Source organism: Artibeus jamaicensis, unplaced genomic scaffold, assembly GCF_021234435.1.
Source record: "Artibeus jamaicensis isolate MK-2021 breed Jamaican fruit bat unplaced genomic scaffold, CSHL_Jam_final contig_456, whole genome shotgun sequence".
Lineage (NCBI taxonomy): Eukaryota > Metazoa > Chordata > Mammalia > Chiroptera > Phyllostomidae > Artibeus > Artibeus jamaicensis.
In genome coordinates, this window is record NW_026521839.1 from 4,184,142 (window position 1) to 4,209,737 (window position 25,596).

The 25,596-nt window shown below is 41.9% G+C and overlaps 1 protein-coding gene and 1 pseudogene across 6 annotated transcripts; both read right to left on the minus strand.

Moving 5' to 3' along the window:
* Positions 1-3,594: 3,594 nt before the first annotated feature.
* RNF14 (ring finger protein 14) lies at positions 3,595-24,728 on the minus strand. Of its 6 annotated transcripts, XM_037147605.2 has the most exons (10): positions 24,290-24,618; positions 21,503-21,745; positions 20,872-21,045; positions 19,528-19,697; positions 18,069-18,220; positions 14,484-15,011; positions 13,618-13,846; positions 10,778-10,950; positions 8,887-9,017; positions 3,595-5,006 (listed from the first exon to the last, which is right to left on the minus strand). In XM_037147605.2, the coding sequence occupies exons 4-10, from the start codon at positions 19,679-19,681 to the stop codon at positions 4,949-4,951; spliced, it is 1,425 nt and encodes a 474-aa protein (XP_037003500.2). In that variant the 5' UTR covers positions 19,682-19,697; positions 20,872-21,045; positions 21,503-21,745; positions 24,290-24,618; the 3' UTR covers positions 3,595-4,948. The 6 variants fall into 6 exon arrangements, with proteins under 6 accessions (XP_037003500.2, XP_037003501.2, XP_037003498.2 ...); XM_037147606.2 differs by lacking the exons at positions 21,503-21,745; positions 24,290-24,618 and adding an exon at positions 24,626-24,728; XM_037147603.2 differs by lacking the exon at positions 21,503-21,745.
* LOC119051034 (40S ribosomal protein SA-like) lies at positions 21,752-24,018 on the minus strand (annotated as a pseudogene).
* Positions 24,729-25,596: the final 868 nt, after the last annotated feature.

Sequence of the window (25,596 nt, forward strand, 5' to 3'; positions counted from 1 at the left end):
CCAAGATTGCTCTATCCAGCAAACCTTTCATTTAGAATGGAAGGACAGATAAAATGCTCCTCAGATAAGGTCAAGTTCAAGGAGTTCATCATCACCAAGCCCTTATTATATGAAATGTTAAAGGGACTTATCTAAGAAAAATAAGATAAAAAATATGAACAGCGAAAGGACAGCAAACTCACAGTTATTAACAACCAAACCTAAACAAAAGCAAACTAAGAGGACAACTAGATCAGGAGCGGAACCATAGAAATGAAGATCACAGGGAGGGTTAGCAACAGAGTGGGAGCAGAAGGGGGAAGAAGGTACAGAGAGTAAGTAGCATAGACGGTAGGTAGAAAATAGATAGGGGGGAGGGCAAGAATAGCATGGGAAATGTAGAATCTAAAGAACTTGTGACACGGGGACATAAACTAAAGGGGGGGGGAATGGTGGGGAAGGGAGTGTGCAGGGTAGAGGGGAATGAAGGGGGGAATAGGACAACTGTAATGGCATAATCAATAAAATATATATATTTTAAAAAGTTGATTTTCAGTTTGTTCAGCTTTTTTCTTGGTGTAAGGATGCCCTATTGTTCCTCAAAACAACACTCCAGATTTTTACCTCCCCTCCACTGGAAGAGCACTTGTTAAAGCCACCGATGACCTCTACACTAGTTGCTAAGTCCATTCTTAGAGTTCCTATTACTTGACCTATTTGCCGTGACTCACATGGTGAACCACTCCTTCCTTCAAACATGGCATGGCTTCCAGCATACCACACTCTACTGATTTTCCTACCTTGTTGTCCACTCTCCATCTCCTCTGCTGGCTCTTTCTCATAATCCTGACCTCTTAGCATGCAGAGTAACCCAAAACTCAGTTTCTGGACCCCTTCTCTATACAGCTCACTCCCTTGGTAATTCCATCTAGTCTCTTGGCTTTAAATACCACCTATGTTTTTTCCACACTTACATCTCCATCCTGGATCTCTCTCTCTCTCTCTCTCTCTCTCTCAAATTCCAGGTTAGAATATCCAAGTGCCTCCTTGACCTCTCTGCTAAGATAACTATGAGGGACCTCAAACTTACCCATCCACAACTAAACTCCTGATCTTCATCTGCAAACCTATACTACCTACAGGTTCCTCTGTCTCAACTACTCAGACCGAGAACTCAACTCTGATGCCTTGCTTTCTCACATTATACAGCCAATTTATCAGCACATCCTTATTTTACCTTCAAGGTAAGTACAAAATCTGACCACTTCTCAAGATTCCAAGTGCTGGAACCTCTCACCTGAGTTACTACAGTAGTCTCCTGATTGGTCTGTTTCAATCCTTGCTCACCCCATTCCCCTAAAATGTAAGTTGGACCTTCTCACACTGCTGCTAAAGCCCTCCAAAGGCTCCTGTCTCCAAGTAGAAGTCGAATTTCCCACAAGGCCCTAGGCAGTCTGCACCTTTTCCTCCCATCCTACCTCTTACTATCCTCCCTCCCTTGGTCTGTTCAGCCCTCACTGACCATCATACTGTTCCTGGAGCCCCTAATGTGTTTCTATCCCAAGGGCTTTGGCTTGAAGCTCCCCCTGCCTGGACTCTCTTCTCCCAGGTGTCCCCGGGGTTCAGTCCCATACTGCCAAGCATTTGTTTAAGTGCTGTCTGATGAAGCCATCTCCACTCTTTAAAATCCCATCATCACTCTGCCTCCTAACCCCTACACTCTCTCCCAGCTTCTCTCCACAGTGCTTGTCTTCTGATGAACTATGTGACTTGCTTCATGATCGTCTCTGTCCACCAGAGTTCAACTTCCACAAGGGCAGGGAGATCTGTCTGTTTTTTTCACTGCTACATTCTCAGAACCTAGATAAATAGTAAGGCCCATTGCGAGGTACTCAGTAAATATTTGTTAAATTAAGGAATAAGTACTAGGAAACACGACAGGTTGCAAGACATGGAATCAAAATTAAGACACCATCACTTTTTAAATTTATACATATTTATGTTGTATTAATGTTAGTTTTGTTTGTTTGTCAATTCAATGAAGGGGAAAAGAAAGAGAGCACCACGCAAGGAAAAGAAATAAATGTGTTAACTTTGTACTTAGCAACTTTGGCAGCAGAGTCTCACTAAGTCTTCATTGTGCACAATCTTCTCCAAAGCACCTTCCAGCTTAGAGAAATATGGGACTCCCTGGGGTGGTACATCTCAAGCAGCCTGAGTAACTCTGCAAAGACTGGACTGTGGGTGCTGAAAGTTGACAGTCACCATACACATTTGTTAAAGACATCCTCAAAGCCAGCTTTCTGACCACAAACACTCAGCCTGCTTTGCCAGCCGACTTTTTTATTGGGCCAAAGTTCAGGGCGCAGACTATGGGGCTACTGTTACGGCGCAGAGGGCACTGCGTGTCCTAATTTCTCCATCCTACTCAGGGGCTTCAGCTCTCATTTATTGCTACAACTTATTTTCCTTACCTCAGTAGCTGCGGATAAGCTACTCTTAGGAATGACACCTTTCTACATAGCAATTAGATGTCGGCTATGGTTCAAGTCCAGCTTTAAATGGCCTTAGAGTTTTTGCTAATACTCTTGTTCCTGCCTTGTTGGTCTCATTAGATGCCGTTCTACCCACCAATGTGTACAACAGTCTATAATGGAACACAATGAGGAAAATTAAAATCCCAGGAATTAAGCTGCTCTGTAACAAAATCTTAACCACTTACTGCATTTTTACAACATGGGAACTTCTGCCACCTGCTGGTGATGCTCATGACAAAGATACCACTTGGTGTGCTCTCCAAAATCCCTGCCAAAATTTTAAAGTTCACTTCCAAAACAGGTAGCCACGTGAATAGCTTTATGATGATCATATCTGATTAACTCTAATTCTCTTAACAAAAAAAAGGGTAAGTATATTCCTATCTAATGTTAACAAGAATCCTCTACAACCACAAGCAGGCCCTGCTGCTGTTAGTACTACAGGTCTAACGGGGCCGCCAAGTCTTTTCTCCACTACTCTTCTCAACAGGAAGAGATGTATATTTTAAGTATATTTATTTTAAGTAAAAAAAATTACTTAAAAATAAACGGGAAAAGATGCATTTCAATTTACAAAGTCAGGCCATTAAGTTGGTTCAATCACAAGTTTAAAAAGTCACGAAACCCTACTCTGACTTAAAAAGTTATTTAGTATCTTATTTTCATGATCAGTTCTGGATTCAAACCTACTCTTCACGAGACCTGGCCTCTTCAGATTGGTTTTGGAGGGAGGAACCGGCAGCCTGCAAGTGGCCCCCTCTGCTCTCCCACTGCGGGAGGACCCACCGAGGTTCACGGCAACTGATGGCAAAGCTCAGCCCACCTATAAAAATGGCCTTCATGAAATTAAGCAAGGTACAAAACTCTTCATTCGTTTACCTTCTTGATATACCAACCCTCGGCAAACTCATTTATTTCTAGAGCATTCAGGAGATTACCCCAATCTTTCATTTTACTTAGAGATGAAAGTACTCCACCTAAAATGTCGCCATCTTAAAATCAGTTCATAACTCATGCTTCAAAAATAAGACTTTACAAGCCCTTGGTGACAGAACACATATCAGCAACTTTGCTCTGATTATAAGACAATTTTAAATTATTTTTATTTTTAAGATTAAACATCCTCATTGACAATCAGAAACAGTCATTGTGACTCTTTGGACACACACACATAAAATGGTTAAAGTGATACCTCAATTTTCAATGACAAAGTAGGAAAAAAGAACATTTTCACAGCTGCAGCTGAATTCTGTCCTTTTTCAAAAAATCTTATTTTGCTACTAAACCACTCACCAAACCAAAAGGAAAGGCAATTTTTCAAAAAGCCAACAAAACCCAGTAGAGGTCTAGGCAAGCCAAAGTTATCCCAACAGTGCTGTTGCAAAGAGGGTGGGAAACCAAATTCCCAAAGCTCATTAGAGGAAACCTTTAAAAATAATTTTAAAAATTAGGGCTGAACTACAGTGGTGTGGAGTTCACAAAGCTGATAATTAAAGAAAGCTCAGCTTGCTCAGCTTGGGAATATATTAGGCTTTCTCTTATTGCAGAAGAGGAAATAAAAATAGGAGCTGCTGGGGTTAATAGTGAAACTGTCCTTACCAACAGAAGGCTGGGTGAGGGGAAAGGGAGAGAAGGTAGAAAGAAAGGCAGCAAAGACGAGTCGTTTGAATCTAGGCTCTACTGCCCAGAAAGGCTGAACAGGGCTGAAATTCTTCTAAGAAAGTGTCATTAAGTAATAGACTCTGCTCCAAACCAGTGGACTAGATATTGGTAACAAGTATCAGGTGACCCACAGTGTTTGTGGTATTAAAAATATCTTTTAAATTATGAATTTCTATTCTGAAAAGCAGTAGGCCAAATCGACACTAGGCCGTCCAGTCGGTTACAGAGTAAAAGGGCTACCTCCAAAGATAAGTCGGCAGAAATAGAGGCTGGGAGCAATGTAACGTGGAGTGAGTGAGATCAGGCTCTTGGTGCAATTTAATAAGGCTTCTACCCACCCCAACTATAAGGGGTAGTACTGAGGGGACTCCCACATAACAGCTTAGTGGGATGCTTCTCAGAGAGATAAAAAGGTCTGTAAGTTGAACTCTGGACCATTCTCCTTACCTAAAGCTTGGAGGGGAAATAAATATTTAAATTTTTAACTATTCAGAGCTTTGGGAACATAGTAATATTTAATATTCTCTAGTTTTCATCTGCTGAACCTTTGGCTTATACTCTTCTCAATTATGTTACAGTTTTCAATGTATGAACATGCCTTAGTCAGTAGTACCACATGAAAATGTAAACCCCATTCTTCCTTATCTTCTACATTGCAAGAGTGAATGCATGGTAACCCTAAATATCCTATCCTGCAAGGATGCTTTGTATCCTAAACAAAAGATTAGGGCAAACCATTTCACTTCCACATCTTGAGCAGTAGGAATTAACTAGTCTTCAATCTCATCTCCCAAAATGTCTCCATTGACATCCACAGCATGGAACAACCTGGAAGTATATAATAAGGTACAATGTTATAAACTTGGAAGAAACTATAAATAATTTCTTTCCTTCTCCCCAAAACACTTTCTGTATTCATCTGATAACATCTTTTATCTTTCCTTCTCCTTTAATTTTCTACTGAGGAGGACCGAAATATAGGTTCATTTGAATAAGCTACCTTAAAAGTTTGTAAGAACAGCCCTTTTCAGCTCCAGACAAACTCTCTAGGACCAAGGATAAACAGTAATGAAAGATGGGTATCACAAAACTGATACTCAATGTATATAGTACATAAAATGAGCCAAAATTGAGGAAGTTGGCCAATCCAGAAGAAGCTAAACTATTTCAAGATACTGTAATTCTATTACATGCTAATCACTCTGTTCTATCTTCATGGCCATTGCACTCTCCATTTGTAGAATGTTTTAAATTGCCAAATTGTCTTCTTTCCCTTACGTTACCCAAAATTTATGCAATTTTCAACACTAGATTTCCCGTAGTTCATGGGCAGAGCATGTTTCTTTAGTTTCTCTTATAGTTTGATAACACCGATGACAACAGGTACTATGATACCTATAACAACGGTCATCTGATCAACCGATGCTGATTTGAAGCTTGTGGGGAACAGGACACTCACGCTGTGCTGAGGAATCCCCACAGAGCACTTAGAAACGATAATGTAAAAGTTACCTTTATAGTAAAGCACATGCTAAAACTAAGCATCATACCAACAGTGCAACAGCCTGGTATCATGGACCTGATGTGACACAGTACCAAGTACCCATCACTCCTCATGAAGTGTTTTTGTCAAAAGTGTTACTCTAAAGCTAGTCCAACTTCACGCTGGTTTATACACATGGAGAGGATGGAGACACCATGGGGAAACAAAAATCCAGAAGGCAAGATGTTATATAGGACAGCTGCTCTGGACTCTTCAAAAAGTCAATGTTTTCTGTCCTGGCCAGGTGGCTCAGTTGGTTGGAACATTGTCCTGTACACCAAAAAGAGTTGTCTGATTCCCGTTCATGAGGGAAAATTACGTAAGCAAAAATTACAACTAAACTACAAAACAACTAATCACCTGAAATCATCATAAAAATTGAGCCGTATGGAAGTCCAACAACCAAGGCATTAAAGAAGTCACGTTCATCCAGACAGGTAGGAGAGGTGGAGATGAGCAGACATGGTACAGGTGGTTCCACACCCACATGTGGTAGATAAAAAGTGAGAGAAACACCTTGGGAAGAAGTGATCCCAGATCCACGCCAAAACACCCAGCCCAGAGTTCCAGTACCAAAAAGATACGTCCCTATAACTTCTGACTGTAAAAACCACTAGAGGGTGGGGCGGCAGAAGAAACTGCGGGAGTCTCAGGTATCACCTCTTAAAGGGCCCACAAAAGACTTAGGACTTATGCAGACTCACTCCCTCTGAGCTCCAGCACCAGGGCAGTCGGTGGAAGGGTGAAGCAGAAGGGCCTGGCATCAGGGCAAGTGCTGGGGGGCAGCTTCCTCCCAGACAAAACTCCAGAGGCCAGGCAGCAGCCAATGTCTCTTTTCTGAGCCCTGCCCAACACAGAGCCGCAGAGCCATGACACCGCATCTGAGACTGCATCAAGCTGGTTTGCACAGACTGCCCCATCCAACTTTCTGGTGTGCTTGTCTACAATAGGCCATGCTACTGAGACAGAGAGTTAGAGCAGCTCTACCTAATACAGAGAAACAAACACAGGGAGGCTGCCAAAATGAGGAGACAAAAAAATAGGACCCAAATGAAAGAACAGAACAAAACTCCAGAAAAAGAACTAAGCAAAATGGAGATAAGTGCCCTGGCTGGTGTAGCTCAGTGGATTGAGCACAGGCCTGTGAAGCAAAGGGTGGCTGGTTCGATTCCCAGTCAGGGCACATGCCTGGGTTGCAGGCCAGGTCCTCAGTAGGGGACACATGAGAGGCAACCACACATTGATGTTTCTCTCCCTCTCTCCTTCCCTTCCCCTCTCTCTAAAAATAAAATAAATAAAATATTTTTTAAAAAATGGAGATAAGTAGGCCCTGGCTGGTGTAGCTCAGTGGATTGAGCGCAGGCCTGTGAACCAGAGTATCACGGTTCAATTCCCGGTCAGGGCACATTCCTGGGTTGCAGGCCAGTTCCCAACAGGGGATGCATGAGAGGCAACCATAGACTGATATTTCTCTCCCTCTCTCCTTCCCTTCCCCTCTAAAGATAAATAAATAAAATATTTTAAAAAATGGAGATAAGCAATTTATTAGATGCAGACTTCAAACCACTGGTTTATTAGAATGCTCAAAGAACTCATTGGGTACTTCAATGGCATAAAAAGACCCAGGCAGAAATGAAGGTTATACTAAGTGAAATAAAGAAATTACAGGGAACCAACACTGGAGTAAATGAAGCCAAGAATCAAATCAATGATTTGGAACATAAGGAAGAAAAAAAAAAACCATTTGACCAGAATAGCAAGAAAAAAAAAATCCAAAAAAAGAGCGATAGGCTAAGGAACCTCTGGGACAACTTCAAATGTACCAACATTTTAATCATAAGGGTGCTGGAAGGAGAAGAGAAAGAACAAGAAATTGGAAATCTATTTGAAAAAATAATGAGAAAAAACTTCCATAATTTGGTGAAGGAAACAGACATAAAAGTCCAGGAAGCACAGGGAGTCCCAAACAAAATAGACACAAAGAGGACCACACCAAGACACATCATAATTAAATGCCAAAGGCTGCCCTGGCTGGTGGTACAGCTTAGTGGGTTGAGTGCCAGCCTCTGAACCAAAGGGGTGCTTGTTCAATTACTGGTCAGGGTGAATGCCTGAGGTGCAGGCTGGGTCCCCAGTTGGGGTGTGCAAGGAGGCAACCAATACATGTTTCTCTAGCATATCAATGTTTCTCTCCCTCTCTTTCTCCCTTCTTGCCCTCCACTAAAAAAGTAAATAAAATCATTTTCTTAATGCCGAAGGTTAAAGATAAAGAGAGAATCTTAAAAGCAGCAAGAGAAAAGCAGAGAGTCATCTACAAAGGAGTTCCCATAAGACTGCTGGCTGATTTCTCAAAAGAAACTTTGCAGGTTAGGAGAGAGTGGCAAGAAGTATTCAAAGTGATAGAAATCAAGTACCTACAATCTAAATTACTCTACCCAGCAAAGCTATCATTTAGAATGGAAGGGCAGGTAAAGTGCTTTCCAGTTCATTTAGGTAAAGCTAAATGAACTCATCACACCAAGTCATCATTATATGAAATGTTAAAGGGACTTATTTAAGAAAAAGAAGATCAGAACTATAAACATTAAAATGGCAATAAATTCACAACTATCAACAACTGAATCTGAAAAACAAACTTAGCAAACAAGCAGAAGAGAAACAGAATCACAGACATGGAGATCATTAGGAGGGTTACAAGATGGGAGGGGGAAGGAGGAGGACGGGGGAAGGTGTAGGAATAACAAGTACAAATCGGCAGGTACAGAGCAGACGGGAGGGTGTTAAGAACAGTGTAGGAAATGGAGAAGCCGAAGGACGCACATGCATGACCCACAGACGCAAGCTAAGGGGAGGACTGCCTGCCAGAAGGAACGGGGGTACCAGGTGGAGGGGGCAGAGGGGAGAACACTGGGACAACTGTAATAGCATAATCAATAAATTTATATATTTTTTAAGTTGAGGAGGATAAAAAAAGGAAAATTTGCAGATAGTATATTCTCATCATAAAACTCATTTCTAGAAAATAATATAAAAATTCACATATGTGGGAAAATGTGTAAGAGAATTCTCTAATAAGCAAAGCACTAAGTCTGACACTGGTTCTGTGGTCTGTAAATCAAGTGCCAAAAACTGCTGCTGAGCCGAGAGAATTCTGTGTGTACATACCGGTTAAAACATGGGGAAGCAGGATCAGTGAAATGTTTATAAGGGTTTGCTCTAGAGAGAGAACCCATGCAAATCCAGCAGAAATACTGCATACAGCCAGTACACGTCATCTTGTTACATCCATCTAATTTCTGATGGGAAAGACAGAAAGAGAAAAACGTCAAGGCTGTAAAAGCAAAAGAAAAATGCACATGCCAAAAAGATTCCATACAACATTTTCCTAGTCTCTTTTCTTATGTAAAACACAGTATGAAGATACAGTAACAAACTGACAGCTATTTAATGCTTAGTCTTTTGCATTATAAGTAAAACAAAATATTTTGCAGGTGTTCCTACCACCAGATACTTAGTAAGTTCTCTTTTGATAAACTACAGATACAAACTAAACACGTACAGGGTGGGACAAAAGTAGGTCTACAGTTACAGGTATGGGAAACAGTGTATTCTTGTGTTATTATTAATTATTATATCATTTTCTAAACAAATAGCTATAAACCTACTTTTGCCCACGCTGAATTTTATAAGCAGAACATGTAGTCAGATTAGCACTTAAAATGTTTGGATTTAATGTGCGTGGTGTTGAACGTTTCACGTTTCACGTAAATCTAAGACGACACTTGGCGTCCAGCTCCCGCTCCACCGCAGGGCCGAGGCAGTCAGGAGCGGCCCCGCGGGAGGCCAGCATCCTTACGGGAGCGGCTGGGGAACGACCCCCAGGTTCAGTTCACACACAGTAAGTAGTTCTGCGGTTTTGCTGCGCACGGACAACTGCGGCCTGAAAACACAGGGCGGGGCAAAAGCAGGCTTACAGTGGTTCCTATGAAAAACAATTCACTGATTGATTCATAATAATACAAGAGTAAACTGTTTGACTTATAACTGTAAACCTACTTTGCCCCACTCTGTAGTACATGAAAAATTCCAGAAATAAACAATTCATAAACTTTGAATTGTGCACCATTCTGAGCAGCAAGATGAAATCTTGTGCCATCCCAACCAGGATGTGAATCTTCCCTTCAGTCGCCCAGCAGCCCTTTCGGTTTATCAGATTACCGGTCTCCATACGGCGGCGCTCGTGTTCAAGGAACCCTCGTAACAGCCTGATGCTACATCACAGTGCCTATATTATTCACCTCATTTTGTATCATCGCTCATCGTCTCAAAAAGCATGAGTAAGGTACAATAATATATTTTGATGGAAAGAGACCACAGTCTCATAACTTGTATTACAGTGTATTATTATAATTATTCTATTTTATTACTTGTCGTTAACCTCTTACTGTGCCTAATTTATAAATTGAACTTCACCATGGGTGTGCATGTATTGGAAAGAACACAGTACATACAGAGTTCAGTACTATCCCCAGGCGTCTACTAGGCATCTCCCACAGGTAAGGGAGGACTACTGTAATGGATTAGAACAGTACAATAAAATACAAAGATATATATGTATTTTATAACATATTAAAATTTTGTCAAGAAGCAATAGACTTATGTATTTTAAACCAGATTAACATGAAAATGCCTCCATTTCCTAAGCATGTACTTGTTAAACATGTATTTTAAATTCTGGGATAAAGAGTTCCGAGGGAAGTCTGACTTGACTGTTTTTAGTCACACAAGTGAGTTGAGAACTGACTACAGGACTACAGGTCTAGCAGAGCCTCCTCACAACCCGTTCCGTGTCGTGTCGAGGGGGACATGACGTGAGAACAATCATCACAGCATGAGAGCACTCTGAAAGGGACGTCTGCACACTTTCAAGGTCAATAACATTAGGTGGTGAATTTGCATCTTCCAAGTAAAAAGGTTTAATAAATACCAAAATGTATTTTCTTAATCAGTCACAAAATCACAGGCTTCTTGAGACGACTGCAACGAGGCTGCGTACCTCTATGGGAGTGCCGCAACACGGGCAGCTCTTCGCGTTCTTTTCAAGCCACTCCTTACTCTCCATCTCCTCCAGTGCCTTCTGAATCACCCTCTTCCCATACCTCTGCTCCATGAACCTCTTAGTGGCCTCATCTGCTTGCAGGTACTCATTCTGTAAGTCTATTAATTTCTCTAGAAAGTGAAATAAAAAATTAACTTTTATACCACTTTGCACTGCTGACTACCCTCTCTTTCTCCCTTCCTTCACATCTCTCTAAAATAAATATATAAAGTCTGAAAAAAAAGGAAAAGAAAATAAACCAAAGTGGAAATGCATATAACAATGGAAAACAAATGAAATGTCCAAGGAAATAATTATGTGTGAAAGAGCCATTTAATGAAATAATATTCAGTTATTAAAAGCTTATAGTTAGGATAGCTATAGCTCAATTAAAATACTTATTATAGAATCTAGAAAGAAAGCATATTTAGGTTATAACTAGGTAAAAATTAGACATGCACAAGTGACCAAGAACAAAAAGAAATCCTCCAACTAGAAAAGTTAAGCTTGTTAAAGGTGGTAAAATAATAGGTTACCTTTTTCCTTTGATTGTGACTTACTAACGTTGACATGTTTAGTAGCACACAGTTAGATACAGAATAAACAAAAAAGCACAGAAGTTGAAACAGACACTGGCGTTCCACTAAGTCAGCACCCTTCACCATCCGACCATAACAAGGCACACCCGAAAAACAAAAGCACCTTTGGCTTAAGGGCAAAAATTAAATGTTCAACTCAGTATATTAAAAAAAAAATCAGTGAATAAAATTTACCACCACAGCTAATGAAAAGTTCCTCCTGCCAACTTTTCCCCTTGACACTCTTCAATCAGGTTTCTATTGCTTCATCACTTAAATAGGCAGACATTCCCAGAGGCTTAACTTACAGACAAAAGGCTTTTGTTTATAATCCTATTATCTTAATTTTCAACACGACCAACCAAGGATCCCTTTCGACAATGTTCTAGTTACTTTATTAAGCTGCTTTCCTCATATTTACAGCACAGTCTCCCTTTTCAATGCACTGACCATCTTCTGGTGCAGTCTGCTTAGTTACATGAAGCAAACGTGTAACTTTTATTCTGTCATTTTTATTCCTCTAATAATTCAGAACACTTTTTGTGTTCTTAGACATCTTAAAGAACAAATATTTACTGTGCCAATGTTCTCAACATAATAAAATGGCTTGTATATCATGTATTTTATATGGTAACATCTAACACATATATAAAAGAGATACAGAATGCCCTGGCTGGTGTGGCTCAGTGGATTGACCGCCAGCCTGTGAAATGGGGGTCGCAGGTTTGATTCCCAGTCATGGCACATGCCTGGAGTGCGGGCCAGGTCCCTAGTGGGGGGCACATGAGAGACAACCAAACACTGGTGTTTTTCGTCCTCTTTCCCTCCCTCCCCCCTCTCTAAAAATGAATAAGTAAAATCTTTAAAAAACACAGAGAGAGAGAGAGAGAATGAGATACCAAATTTTGCTGAAGCCCCAAAGCCTACCTTCAATTTCTTCCTCAAATGCTGTGATTCATGTGAAATATACTTTAGCCTCTCAATGCTAAAGTCACAGATATCTAAGTGTTGGCTTATCCTATGTTGTCCTGAGTTCTCTGTCCCATCTGCCCAGTGCCACTACAAGATTCTACTCTAGGCATTGAAAGTATCTACTCATTTTCCTCTTGGGGCACTTCCTTGGAGATAATGACACCCTAACAGTGTTAATTAGTAACTATAATAATAATGGCAATAATAGTTACCATTTTGCATATTAAATGTATGAAGCCCATTATTCTGAAATTATTTATGGTAAAGAACTAGTTTTTCCTCCCCTACTTTGATTGTATTTTGCAAAATACAATCAAATGAATTATTAGAAAAATGAAAGTAAGAATTTCATGTTAAGATCTGACTGACATAAAACTGCTCTGAGACATCCCTATAAAAGTTTCAAATCCCGACCCTCAATTTCCACATGCATGTTCTCCGAGACCAGTGTAACAACTATAGCAACTTTGAGAAGCACTACAACAGAACATGTCTTCCTTACAACAGCCCTATGAAGCAGCTACCACCATTGTCCCTGTTAGTCCGAGAAAGACTAAGTCACCCAAGCCCAGTTAAATCGATCTCAAGGGCCTGGTTCCCCAATCCTTATTGAGGTCAGGAGTGGCAGACAGGTTTCGCCTCCTGTGCCTGCTCCAGCAGAGGGTGGCTTCCTGGAGGGCTGTGTTGAACAAGATTCTGAGGCCGCCCTGAGCTCGATGAGAAAACACTTGATGCCTGATCAGACATACGTGCCACAGAAACAAGAGGGGCAGCTATGCACCTGCCAACTAGGTTTACATTATTTCATGTTCATGGATAAAAATTACCTTGCCATTCCCTCCTTGGACTGTCCTCCCCTGATCTATGCATGATTTGTTTCCTTACTTTCTTTAAGCCTTTACTAAAACCACTTTGCCAGCAAGGCTTCCCCGGTTTCCCAAAGTAAAAAATCCCAAGCCCCTTCCGCTTCAGAACATTTCGTATGCTGTCTCTGCTTTATTTTCTCTCCTCCTCAGCACTTACTATCAGCTGATATTCCTGTCTATGTTGCTTGCCTGTCTCCTACATTAGACTGTAAGTTGTATGAGGGTATTTGGTCACTATTATATCCACAGACACTAGGACAGTAACTAACACAAAAATACCTTTTGAATGAACAGTTCCAAATGGGAAATTGAAGTAATATGTTTTAGGGGTTCTGGTGGGGGTATAGGGGTAGAGAAACTGAGTTCATGCAGCCCAACTTACCTGCAGTGAGCTTACACGGAGAGACGCCATGGTAGGTCAATCTGCACAATGTACAAAAGGCAAAATTGCAGCTGGAGCAGATGCCCATGGTGCAGCCAGGCTCCTGCATCACCGGTAACTGGCAGCATGGGCGGGGGCAGTACACCACGTCCGCCATCAGGTCCAGGGTGGACTGGAGAAGCAGCCGATCGTAACGGGCGAATAGCTCTGCTGCCACTAGCTCTTTGACCTGGAGGGAAATATTTTAAAACATGTATATAAACATAAGTTTGACAATTACCCAACCAGTTCTGATCCTGAGGATATCCTTAGGCTGCCAGTGCAAATCAGACACACATAAATTACACCTTCTACCTCACCAGGTCCAGCAAAGTGTGGCAAGTCTGGACCTTCACTAAGACGGTGGTTACATAAATCTAGACACTTGTCACAGCTAACTATACACATTAAATAGGTACACTAATGACCTAATACATTTTTAAAAATCACACCAAGTAGGTTCTCCTGAGTTAAAGTCTGCAGGTGACCTGGTTAACCGGTCCCAGGGATCCCGACCTCACGCAGGCAGGCGAGTGACTGCCCAAGGCTGATGGCATCCTAGTAAACACACACAGTCAGTCACCAGAATTAGTTTATACTTTTTCATCCGTCATCCCTGCCGAGGACTGCCCATTCTGAGGCCAGCAAAGGAGCATCTGTGTGTGCACAAATGGTAAAGTGAGACCACAGCATTCCTGGTGGGCACAGGAAACAACCTGTGGGCTGGCTCCAAGGCCTGGGCTGCCCTGGGCCCTACAAGGAAGCCTCTGAGAAGACGTGTCCCTCTGTGAAAGAAAATTAGGGTGAAGCTGTCAGTAAAGAGTTACCTGACCAGGAGTGGCCACCGAAGTACACTTGGGTTCGGGGCAGTTGAGGCACTGAACTTGGCCATCTTTGATCTGAATTTCAAAGTAGTCCTTCAGACAGGCTTTGCAGTACACGTGCCTGCAGTCTAAGAAGTACATGCATTCACTCCCCAGCTTCTCACAGAAACAGATATTGCACAGGAACAATTTACTATTAAAGCATTTTATCTGCTGAGCTTGATCAAAGTCCAAGATTTCCTGGATCAGACTTGACAATGATTCCACATCCTGCACAGCTCTCTCATCCACGGCTTCATCTTGGTCTACATCACAGCCGGCAGCTCCTCCAAAATCTAGTGCTGTGCTAGTAGAGGCTTGAGCCATCCTTCTCTGCACTTTTTTCTGAGAACCAATCTTCAGCTCAAACGGAGAGACAATATTCAGGTAACCTAGGGTCTCTTCCTTAAGAAACTGCATCCAGGCAAACAGGACCACGCTGCCACGATGTTCTTCCCACAGGTTGTCTAAGTGCTTGCAGAGAGCAGACAGCTAGGAGAAAACACATGAGGATGCTGGTGAGTTTGGAAAGACCACAATTCCTTCAACTCCTGATTTCCCTTGCAATCTTGAAGTTAGGCCCTCACACTTCCTAATGTAATTTTTCTTTCAACTGTGATAAACTGTGCTGCAAAACAGCACAAATATTCTCCCTAGAGCCCTTCTTAAACTATTCAGCAGCATGAGCCATAGGCACAAAGTTAGAAGAAGTTAAAGGAAGGGCCATGAAACAAAAGAGATGGAATGACTTCACAAGAGGTAGAACTTGGTTTACATATGTGCCGCTAAATGGAGGTCTTCTGTTCTTTGCTTGTCACTTGTGTTAGTGCTGCTATACACCTCATATGGGAGAAAGAGATCCAGTTCTAAAATGAACTATTTCTACTCCTGTGGAGTCCTAGCCCTGTAGGTGTCTTGCAATACTGGTTAGAAAGAAAACAGTTTAAAGGTTTAAAAATTAATTCTAACTTTCAGTCCTATTAAAAGCCAACTCATGTGGAAAAAATCAGTAACAGGATCCAATCTCAGAGTCCTTATTATTCAGTCACAAACTGGTTTTAACTGAGCAGTCTGGGCTTACACCAGATCCTGGTTAATGGAAGCAGACAGACTAGTATTGAAACAGAACATGATTATAAGCTCTCAACATGGACTGGCTGACACAGGGAAAATTCATATTTTCCAAGCTAAGCCATAAAAGTTTAAACTGTTTCAAGTACTCCACCTTAAAAGTAGTCTGTTCAATTTGAATGACAAATACAAAAGAACTTTCCATTACCAATGCAAAATATTTGTAAGTAGAGCTCAGGAATAATAAGCAGTTTTTCTTTTTAGGTAAACAACCAAAAATAAGCCTTCTAGATGCAAAACAATTTTGTAAACTTAAATAGCAAATGAACAAAGACCATATTTTCTATTCCTTGCTGCTCACTCCGCCCTATACAGGCAGGAACTGAAACACTTACCGACCAGCTCAAGATTGGACAACTAACGCTTTTCCACATTTACATGAATCTACTTTTTAGAAACCAGCTGAAGTGTAAAATGGAACACTAAAAGGGAAGCTCTGGGCTCTGTTTGGGCCACCAAGTCCAATAAAGAAGCCATTCTCCTGCACCCTCTTCTCTTCTCCAGCCCATTCTCAAAAGAGGCATCCGGGATGCACATAAATGTGAAAAAGGGGAAGACAGAGGAGGAAAAGGGCAAGAAAAAGACTGTATATAGCTCAGTGGATTGAGCGCAGGTCTTTGAACCAGAGGATTGCAGTTCGATTCCCAGTCAGGGCACATGCCTGGGCTGCAGGCCAGTTCCCAGCAGGGGTCAAACTAGAGGCAACCATACATTGATGTTTCTCTCCCTCTCTCCTTCCCCTCTAAAGATAAATTTAAAAATCTTAATAAAAAAAAAAAAGACTGTATATGGAGGACCAATGGGAAACACCAGGAAACTAAGCCTGCTTCCTTCTATCCGCCAACCCTAGTTCAGTGAAGACAGGTCCACGTACTAACTTCACTATCAGCAAGTAAAATTCTCACTGCCAAGGAGTCAGAGCCCAGCAACGAACCCTGAAGAGCATAAGAGAGCAGTTAAATGTCCATTACATGCATAAAAAATTACTTGATAGAAGACCCTACCGTAAGTTTAGCTATGTAACATAAAATAATGAACAACTCTTGTCTCTCCACACCCTCTACAGCAGGGGTGTCCAACTATTTAGAGTCCCTGGGCCACAATGAAGAAGAGTTTTCCTGGGCTACATATTAAAACCACAAAAACTAATGAAAACTGAAGAGCAGAAAGAAAGACTTTAAGTAAACGTATGACTTTGTGTTGGGTCACATTCGCAGCCGTCCTGGGCTGTGTGCGGCCCGTGGGCTGGACACCCCTGCTCGAAAGCCAGCGTTACGTAGATTCTGTCTGGCTGGACTCTGAAACTGAACGACACACCCAGTCAATGTCCTTGTGTGTGCGCGCACATACACGTGCAGGGACATAAAGCATCAAGAGCTCTCTTGAGAAACCAGACTAGAAATATCTAAACAATTCAGTCAACTATCAACTATCTAAATGTCAAGTAGCCTGAATATTGGGAAGTGGGAAAATAAACCCACTGTCTAGTGTATACTGCCTCTGGCACAGCTTGTAAAATGTACGGTGATAATCCTTTTATTCTATGTGTATTATCTTTAAAGTTTAATTTTGGCTTTAAACCTCAATTTTATAAAAGCACTCTCATCTAAAAGATTAGGCTGTAAGGGCAGGGGAGAAGTGGGATTGAAAACTACATGATCAAAAAGGAAAATCGAAAAGCTGTTCCTTAAGGTCAGTAACTCTGACAGCTTTTGTCTTAATATACAGCAACCTAGCGATCTCCATCATGACTTCTAGAAAAGCAGCTGCTGTTGACCCACTACCTACCCCAGAACACTTTATATTAGCCACAGTTGTTTCTCAGTCAAGACAGTTTATAAGGCTTCATGAAATAGCTACAGGAATTATATACATTCCTATTCGTGTGTAATTACACCTATGTGAGAGATCAGTCAACAATTATCTGTCCTTATTATAAGACCTTTAAAAATAGAAGCACTTATTATGTTTACTTAGGATATTTATCTATTTTACCTGAATTAGCTCAACTTTAGTCCTCCTAATTACAATTAAATCTTTGTCTTAAGGAATGGATAAGAAACTAAGAAAAAAAGGAAAAGTTCCAACATCTAAGGGAAATAAGGAGGATCTTACAGTTTCATCACAACACAGATTAAATTGGAAAATAGCAAGACAAGAAAAGAAACAATGTATTTGATTAGAAATTACTGACGTAATTCATAATAATTAATCATTTTAATTACTGCCACTCCTTTCTAAAATACCAAACATTTTCAGTTCATTAACATTAGGATTCATGAAGCCAAGGGGAAAAAAATTACAAAATCAAAGCCATTTGTTCTTCATGCATTGAAGTCAAGATCAAGGTAGTCTTCAGTTAGAGATGATTTTTAAGTTTCTAAAAATGGAGAGGAGAAATTAAGATTTGGGTCTAACCTGAGTTGGTGACAGCCATTTGCCACTAAGTGTGAATGAAGGTGGGGAGGAGGATGGATAATCTGGTGGCAGTTCAAAGTTCAGCACAAGTGGAGGCAGAAAGCAAATGGTGTATTCAAAGCCACCATTCTGGAGACACTCATTTGAATTGCCTGAACCAAAAACAAAGATTAGAAAGGATCAGTTGGTCAATACTTGAGTGTCCATTACTGTCGAGCAGTGCTCAAGATGTAATGCTTTTGCTGAGGGGATAAAAACCCTCCCCAAAGCACTACTTCCTAATTTTAACTTCATAGCCACCATCTTTTTAAAAAATCTTGTAAGTCCTTAAAAAATCTATTAAGCACCATGAAAGTTACAATGAAGATACACAACTTACTCTTGTATACACTTTTGAGTACAATTCCTGACACTAGTGAGCAAGTCATACACAATGTTTTCCTTTGTTGTTGTTTTACAGCAGATGATTAAAGACACAATGTAAAGGATGTTCATTTCTATCAAAGAGCTATGACCTACTTAGACCACCATGTGTCATCTACCCATGAATCAGCGCTGGAACAATCTGTGCCAACACAGTGATCTCAGGCTAGAGGGCAAGATACTAGACACAACACTCAACGTTTCAAGTTCATCACACATTCTTTTCAATGCCTTTATGGTAGAAACATTTGGGAAAGTGTGCATCAAAGTCTTCTGTAAATGTTTTTATCCAATACAGATTTTTTTTGTTTCCTCTGAAGCAAAGAGCCACAGAAAAACAGCAAATGTCTCACATTCATAGCAGTTTAAGTGATTCTGGAAACCAAATAATATTAATAACCACCATGGTACTTTAAAGGTTTTCACATACATTATTTAATTTCCTCTTTTACTACCCCTGTTTAATAGCCAATGACTCATGGCTGATAAACTGCTAGCTAGATTAGGATGCATGGGATATGCAGGATAATACCCCAAATTCAATGGTTAAAAGGTGGAATCAAACTGAAAACTGTTTACTTCCCAGTCTAATGTTCACTTAAAACAGAAACATGCATTAAATGCCTATGAAAATTAGGTGATAAATAATTTAGGTTTCAGACTCAGGGACACAACAGAGGACAGACTGACAGCTCTCAGACCAGAGAGAGGGAGAAGCTGGGTGAAAAGGTGCAGGGATTCAGCAGCAGGAACCGGCAGTCACGGAACAGCCGCAGAGATGGAGACCACAGCACAGGAAGCAGTCTAATACCGAGGTAACTGCGTACCGGGCCACGTGGGCACGTGGAGCATCGGGGGACCACCCTGTAAAGTACATGACTGTCTGACCACTTTGCTGCACATCTGAAACTAACACAGAATAATACTGAATATAACCTGTGTTTGAAAAATTAAAAAATAATATTTAGGTTTCACTAAGAAATTGAAAATAATCTTTATTTAGAAAAATCAGTTTAAGAGAATATTGTTAACTAACCATTCACGAATATCTTGAAATTTGGTGGCAAGTCCAAATAGATCCTGGTTTCTCCACCTTGGACAGACTCTGCTTTTCTAAATTCGTCTCCATCATAAATACTCGCCAGGGCCAGCAATTCATCCTCCTGAGCTTCTCGGTCTTCTGACGACATTTAATTTTCTGAGGAGCTGAAGATATCATCCAAATCAGTTAAGAATAGAAAAAACTCAGGGTATGGAAAAGTCTAGTGGCACCAAAAAAAAAAGTTCCTCACCAACAATTGCAAAGATTAATCAATCTTTCTCACTTTTCTGCTGGACTAAAAAATACAGGCATGTCAAATATTCTAATAGCTTTGCAATAGTAACAGCCTTTTTTTTTCAAAGAATGTAGTGCTTTTAATTGCTGGCTTTATCAGTTAGGTATACCCGATTTAGGGGGAAAAGCATAATTTAAAAACTATTTTTAGAAAGGACAAATCACAAATTACTTTGACTTGTCCACTATACCTAGCAACATGTCTTGCCCACGAAAGGAGTAAAATATATTCGACATACTTTTCAAAAATAAATAAATGTTTAAAATCCACAGGAATCTCTAGCACAGGTTTTCTCAGCCTCAGCACCACTGACATTTTGGGACAATTCTTTGCCGTGGGAAGCTGGCCTGTGCACTGTAGGATGTGTAACAGCACCCCTGGCTTTGACCCACTAGATGCCAGTAGCATCTCTTTCCCTCAAGACTTGTGACAATTAAAAATACCTCAACATAGCCTAATGTCCCCAAGGGGAAAAATTACTCCCAGTTTAGGACACCTTGTTCTAGGGAATGTTACAGGAACAGACACTATTATAAAAGAGTTAGATAACTGGGGAAGCAGCAAAGTAACATTAAAATTTGGAAATAATACCAGATTTTGTCAAATCAGTTCTAAGACTTACCATTATTTTAGGTAACACAAATATGCTACAATTAAAGTGTGAATCAATGCTTTTTAATCACAGCAACTTAGAGGTGCACCTTAATTTCACAAAATTTAAATGTGAAAAAATATGTAATGAGACTCTATGAAAATTATTTCATAAAACAACAAAAATTAACATTCTGTCAATTAAAATATTGGGACTATAATTGCATTTGTAAATATGCTCCCTCTTGACCAAAAACAATTTAATTGGAATGCACAAAACTAAAGTTAGGACATGGTTTTTCACATGACAAAAGGTGACACTACGAAATTTAGACAAATTCATTTAAAATAATTCCACTTTCAAAAAGTAATTTTGTTCCAGCAGATAATGGTTCTGCTCAAGCTGCACCGCTCAGACAGAGTGACACATTCCATCCAAAGTCAATCAGTACCTGTTGATAACAACCAGAAGAAGAGAACTGACACTGCAGTCTATTTCAGTTCAGAGTCTGGAATTCACACAAATATTCCATTTATTCTCCAGATGGTGGAGATGAGACCGCTGAAGTTGGAGAAGAGGCCAAGATGTGGAACTCATACTAGATATACTATAGAAATCCTGCCATCTGAAAAAAACAAACAAAATACCCCACAAAAGAATGTTAGGACCCTCTCCAAATTTAAATTCTGAATTTCCATTACTGCCACTTAACATCCTAACACACAATCGACCCTAATCTGCAGCTGCATAATTACTCTTCTAGAACAGCCTAGCCAAGCCACATGGCTGAATGGGTGTTTGCTCACATACCCAGCAAAGACAGCGGTCTTATCTTCCATTTTCAGCCCTGGGAGGAGCTCAGGACCATCAAGGTCATGAGAAGACAGCATATCACACCCCCTGACAAACATCTTCTAGGGTTGTTTATCCTTCCCTCTTTTGCTGCTTCTATTTCTTCATCTCCTATCCCCCTCCAGTTTTTCCTCTCACCTGCTTACAAATTAATCCAGCCAGGGGCACTCCACATTAGGTTAATTTAAGCATGATAGCAGGGTGTTTAAAAACAAAACAAAAGCACTCACATGCCCTGGCTGGCGTTTCCCAGTGGCTGGAGCATTATCCAGTAACCGCAAGGCTGCGGGTCTGATTCCCAGTCAAGGCACATGCCTAGGTTGCAGGTTCATCCCTGGTATGGGCATGGGCATGGGCGCATGTAACCTCCCCCAACTTGGGATGGGTATGATCCCTGATATGGATTCCTAATCAGGATGTTTATGAAGGCAGCCAATCAGTGTGACAGCATCGATGTTTCCCTCTCCCTTCCTCTAAAAAAGCAAATGAAAAGTGTCTTCGGGTGAGGATTAAAAAAGCACTTACACACGTGCATACACAAGCAAACTTTTCTTTGTATTTTAAGAATCTTTATTTTCCATCAACCTTATTTCCATTCTGTTTAAAGTTTGTGGGAAAACAGCTTAAGACCAGTCAGTAGTTGTTCCTACCCACTCCATGGCCTGCGCAGTGAGGGCTGCAGACCACTCTTCAGTGGCAGGCTGAGTGCTCTGGTCTTCTGTGGCAAACTGCTGAACAGGCACAGAGGGCACCTGAGCCTTAGACCAGTCAGCAACCTCAGGCTGAGGGGCAGTGAACTCGGGATCTGGGCAGTCCATTCACCCTGAAATTCCTTGTGGTCACAGCCTTTTCAGTAGTGGCCTGCTCTTCCTTTTCAATCTCTTCAGATCTCTTCAGAAGTAGAGATCAGGCATAACTTCCCATGGGTGTTCATGGGATGGTGCCGTGCATGCACAGAACTTCCTGGGCTAGCATTCACATCAGACCCACTGAGTGAGCCCCCTTGCTGTTGCCAGAGATGGCAATGTCCAAAAGGCCCAGAGGAGAGTCTGCGATGCAAGCAATGGTAGGTAGGTTAACACAAGACACCTCTGTGAAAGGTTGGTGGTCAGTCCTGGGATCAGTAACCACCAGAAGTCTTGGCACCCAGAAGGCTGCCTGGATGTGGCTAGCGAAGGTTCCAGGAGCGAAGTGGCTGGCAACAGGAGTGGCTCCAGTAGCAGCAGCAAACATCAACACAGCTCACTGGCCAGTGTTCCTGGACAATTTGACACTGACATCAGCAGATTTTCAATGGCAACAATGGCACAAGCCGCCTGCAGAAGCTTCTCCCAGGTTCTCTTCAGATTCATGATGTAGGTGCCATCACACTCCCTTTTGTAGATGTCCTGCTCCATGTAGAAGTCAAGGTTGGTGCCGCCTAAGCGGGTTCCTGCTGCAAGGAATTTGAGGACACCCTCCTCCTTCATTTGCAGGACATCAAGGGCTTCTGACCTTGTAAAAGTTTCCCTTCAAGTTATGTGGGAACTGAGAACAATGACATATGGGTCCCTCTCAGGGTAACAGAAAAAGGCTAAGTTCTGTTCTAGATGCATTAGAGCCAGGCTTCTGAGGGGGGAATGAGGGGGATGGGGAAGGGTGGCCCATACATGAGTTATGGAGCATCCTATGAACATACCAAAATTATATACAATAATGATATAAAACCAGAGTCTCAGATATATGACTCTCAGATAAGTTAAAAATGAAATTCAAAATCAACTTCCACTTACTGAACACCTACCATGTACTATATTAGGTCCTTTCAAATTACCTTAATTTTAAACAATTTTACCAGATGTATAGTACCTGTGATAGTATATTAAGTTTCAATAACAAATTAAGCTTTGTTTCTTTCTGTTTAAACATTTACAAATGGGGTGAGATGAATTTGTAGTTTCTGATTTTAGGTTACTTTTCTCCATTCATTAGAATCACCCAAGCAATTAAATCAGGTATCAGTAGCTCTCCATGCTCTCCAGGCAGTTCCTATGTGCAGCCAGGATACAGATCTACTCCAAACAGTGTTTCCCCTCAACAGATCCTCATGACCAGGCTCCAGCTTCTGAAGCTGCCAAGGGCGTTCCTAGTCCCTTATTTCAGGTCGCTGACCTACCTTTCCCTCTGATTCTAGCTACTCAGCCTTCCAGACCAAACTCCAAACCCCTACTACATGTAGACATTTTAATTAGATATCATGGCTGTGTTTTAAAATCCAGCAATTTTTTTTTTACTGTAACTTCCCTGTGGCAATGGTCATACCTCACCTTGCACTGCAGTAGTTTGCACTTACTTCCTCTCTAATAAGATTGCATCAATTCCTTAAGGGCAAGAATCAAGTCTTTTGCATTGGTGTATTGTTCTCAGCATCTGGCAGTGAGTTGCATTAGACTTTCAAAAATCAGTAGTGAATGGCATGAGAGGCAGTGATCTGAAATGGGGGGCAGAACCCTAAGGTGCAGTAGCTGCTCTGCCACATCCCACTAGAAGCAGGAGGCTGAGATGATCGGCACAATAACAGCAAGAACAGCAACACTTGGTGACCTCTTATCGTGTGTAAGCCCTTTAAATGCGTTAACTGTTAGATTCCCATGGACCCATGAAGCAAGTCCAATCACTATATCCACTACACAGATGAGAAAAATGACATTTTACGTCCTTTTCTGGTCCAAGGTCACCCAGCTAATATATAACTAAATCTGGAGTTCTTCACCTGTAAACAGGAACCAGAATCAAACCCGGCCACACCTGACAGAAGATCATTTCACTTTGGCAAACCAGAAACGGCTACATTGCTGAGGCGAGCCCCTTCTCTCCGGCTTTTACTGCGGCCTGGGAAAATCCTGCTCGTCCTCCCCTGCCAAACGGTGGGGACTCCACATCTGGAGCCAGCCCTGGCTCCGGAACCAGCACGCCGCCGCCGGCGAGTCTCCACCGCTCACCAGCCAGCGTGGAGAGTCCTAGTTTGCGCGACTCACCTACAACCCGGCAGCAGGCCCAAGCCTCGCTGCCTGCCCCAGCACTTGGACACAGAGGGCGCTGTGCGGCCGTGTGGGGTCCCGAAGAAGCAGGACGGGGACCCTTCCTTTTCTGAACTCCCCGGGGGGATCTTAGCCGGGCCGGGCTGAGGGGGCGCCCCGTCCGGTGTTCGGGGGGCTGAAGCCCACAAAGCAGTCCCGGCCCGGCAGCCCTTCTCCGTCCCGCGCGCACGGAGCGCGGTCCCCACCGTACCTTCCCGGCGGCCACACAGAGCCAGGCCCGAAAGTTCCGCCCTCCGCCCTAACCTCGAGGCCCCTCACCGCCTAATTCCAGACCTGTCTAGAGACGCCCCAGCTCAACCTGCGCACCGCCTCTTCCGTCTTAGGAGCTGTCAGCTGAGCCAGAAGGATCCGGCACCGGCAGCGGGGGCGGGAGTAGGGCTCTGCGCAGCCGCTGTGTCCGCCCCGGCTCCTCGGCCGCCCCCCGCAGGCCGAAGGCGGCCCTGCAAGCGGGACCAGCGTCAGTCCCACACCGCCTGAGAAAGTATTATGCAAGTGAAGGAGTCTGTACAAATGCAAATCTGGAGCCCTGTCTCCGGCGGGCTCCTTTCAGTAGTTCTGGGATAGAGTCCGGGAATTAGAGTTTTTATCAGTCCCAGAGGTGATCACGAGTGAGCAGCAGAAAACCCTGTTAATCCCAGACCTGCTCCTCCACATAGACTTAAACAAGCCGCCTCTTCCTCCGTTCATCCCCACTGCCTTCTCAGAAATGCTATCCATCTTTCTGGCACCTCCACGGTGAAAGTGTTCGCTCATTGTTCATTTTACAACAATAACTATAACACTGAGCAATTAGGATGCTTCAAGCACCATGCAAGTGCTTTATATACATTGTTTATCTTCACTATGACCTTATGATTTAGGTACTATTTGTTATTCTCACTTCACAAATGAGGAAATGGAAACTTAGGTTCAAAAACTTACCAAAGGGCACATGATTATTAAGAGGCTGCACGGGAATTAAAATTACATGTCCCCTACTGCATGTCATATACAAAAATTAACTCAAAGTGTATCAAAGACCTATGTGGATAGCTAAAACTAACTATAAAACTCCTAGAAAAAAATGTAGGAGTAAATCTTCATGAACTTGGAGTAGGCAATAGTTTCTTAGCTATGACACCAAAACACAAGGAACAAAAGAAAAAAATAGGTAAATTGGATCCATCAACATTAAAAACTTAAATGCTTTAAAAAAAAACACTATTGCCCTGACCAATGTGGTTCAGTTGGTTGAGCATCATCTC

What these genes read in the sequence shown, in the direction of transcription:
- RNF14 (XM_037147606.2), bottom strand. Translation starts at nt 19,681, where the DNA reads ATGTCGTCAGAAGACCGAGAAGCTCAGGAGGATGAATTGCTGGCCCTG. An exon ending in TTTCAAGATATTCGTGAATG is followed by an intron (nt 18,221 to 19,527) that starts GTTAGTTAACAA and finishes TTTTTGGTTCAG; the next exon opens with GCAATTCAAATGAGTGTCTC. An exon ending in TCCGTGTAAGCTCACTGCAG is followed by an intron (nt 10,951 to 13,617) that starts GTAAGTTGGGCT and finishes TTCACTTTCTAG; the next exon opens with AGAAATTAATAGACTTACAG.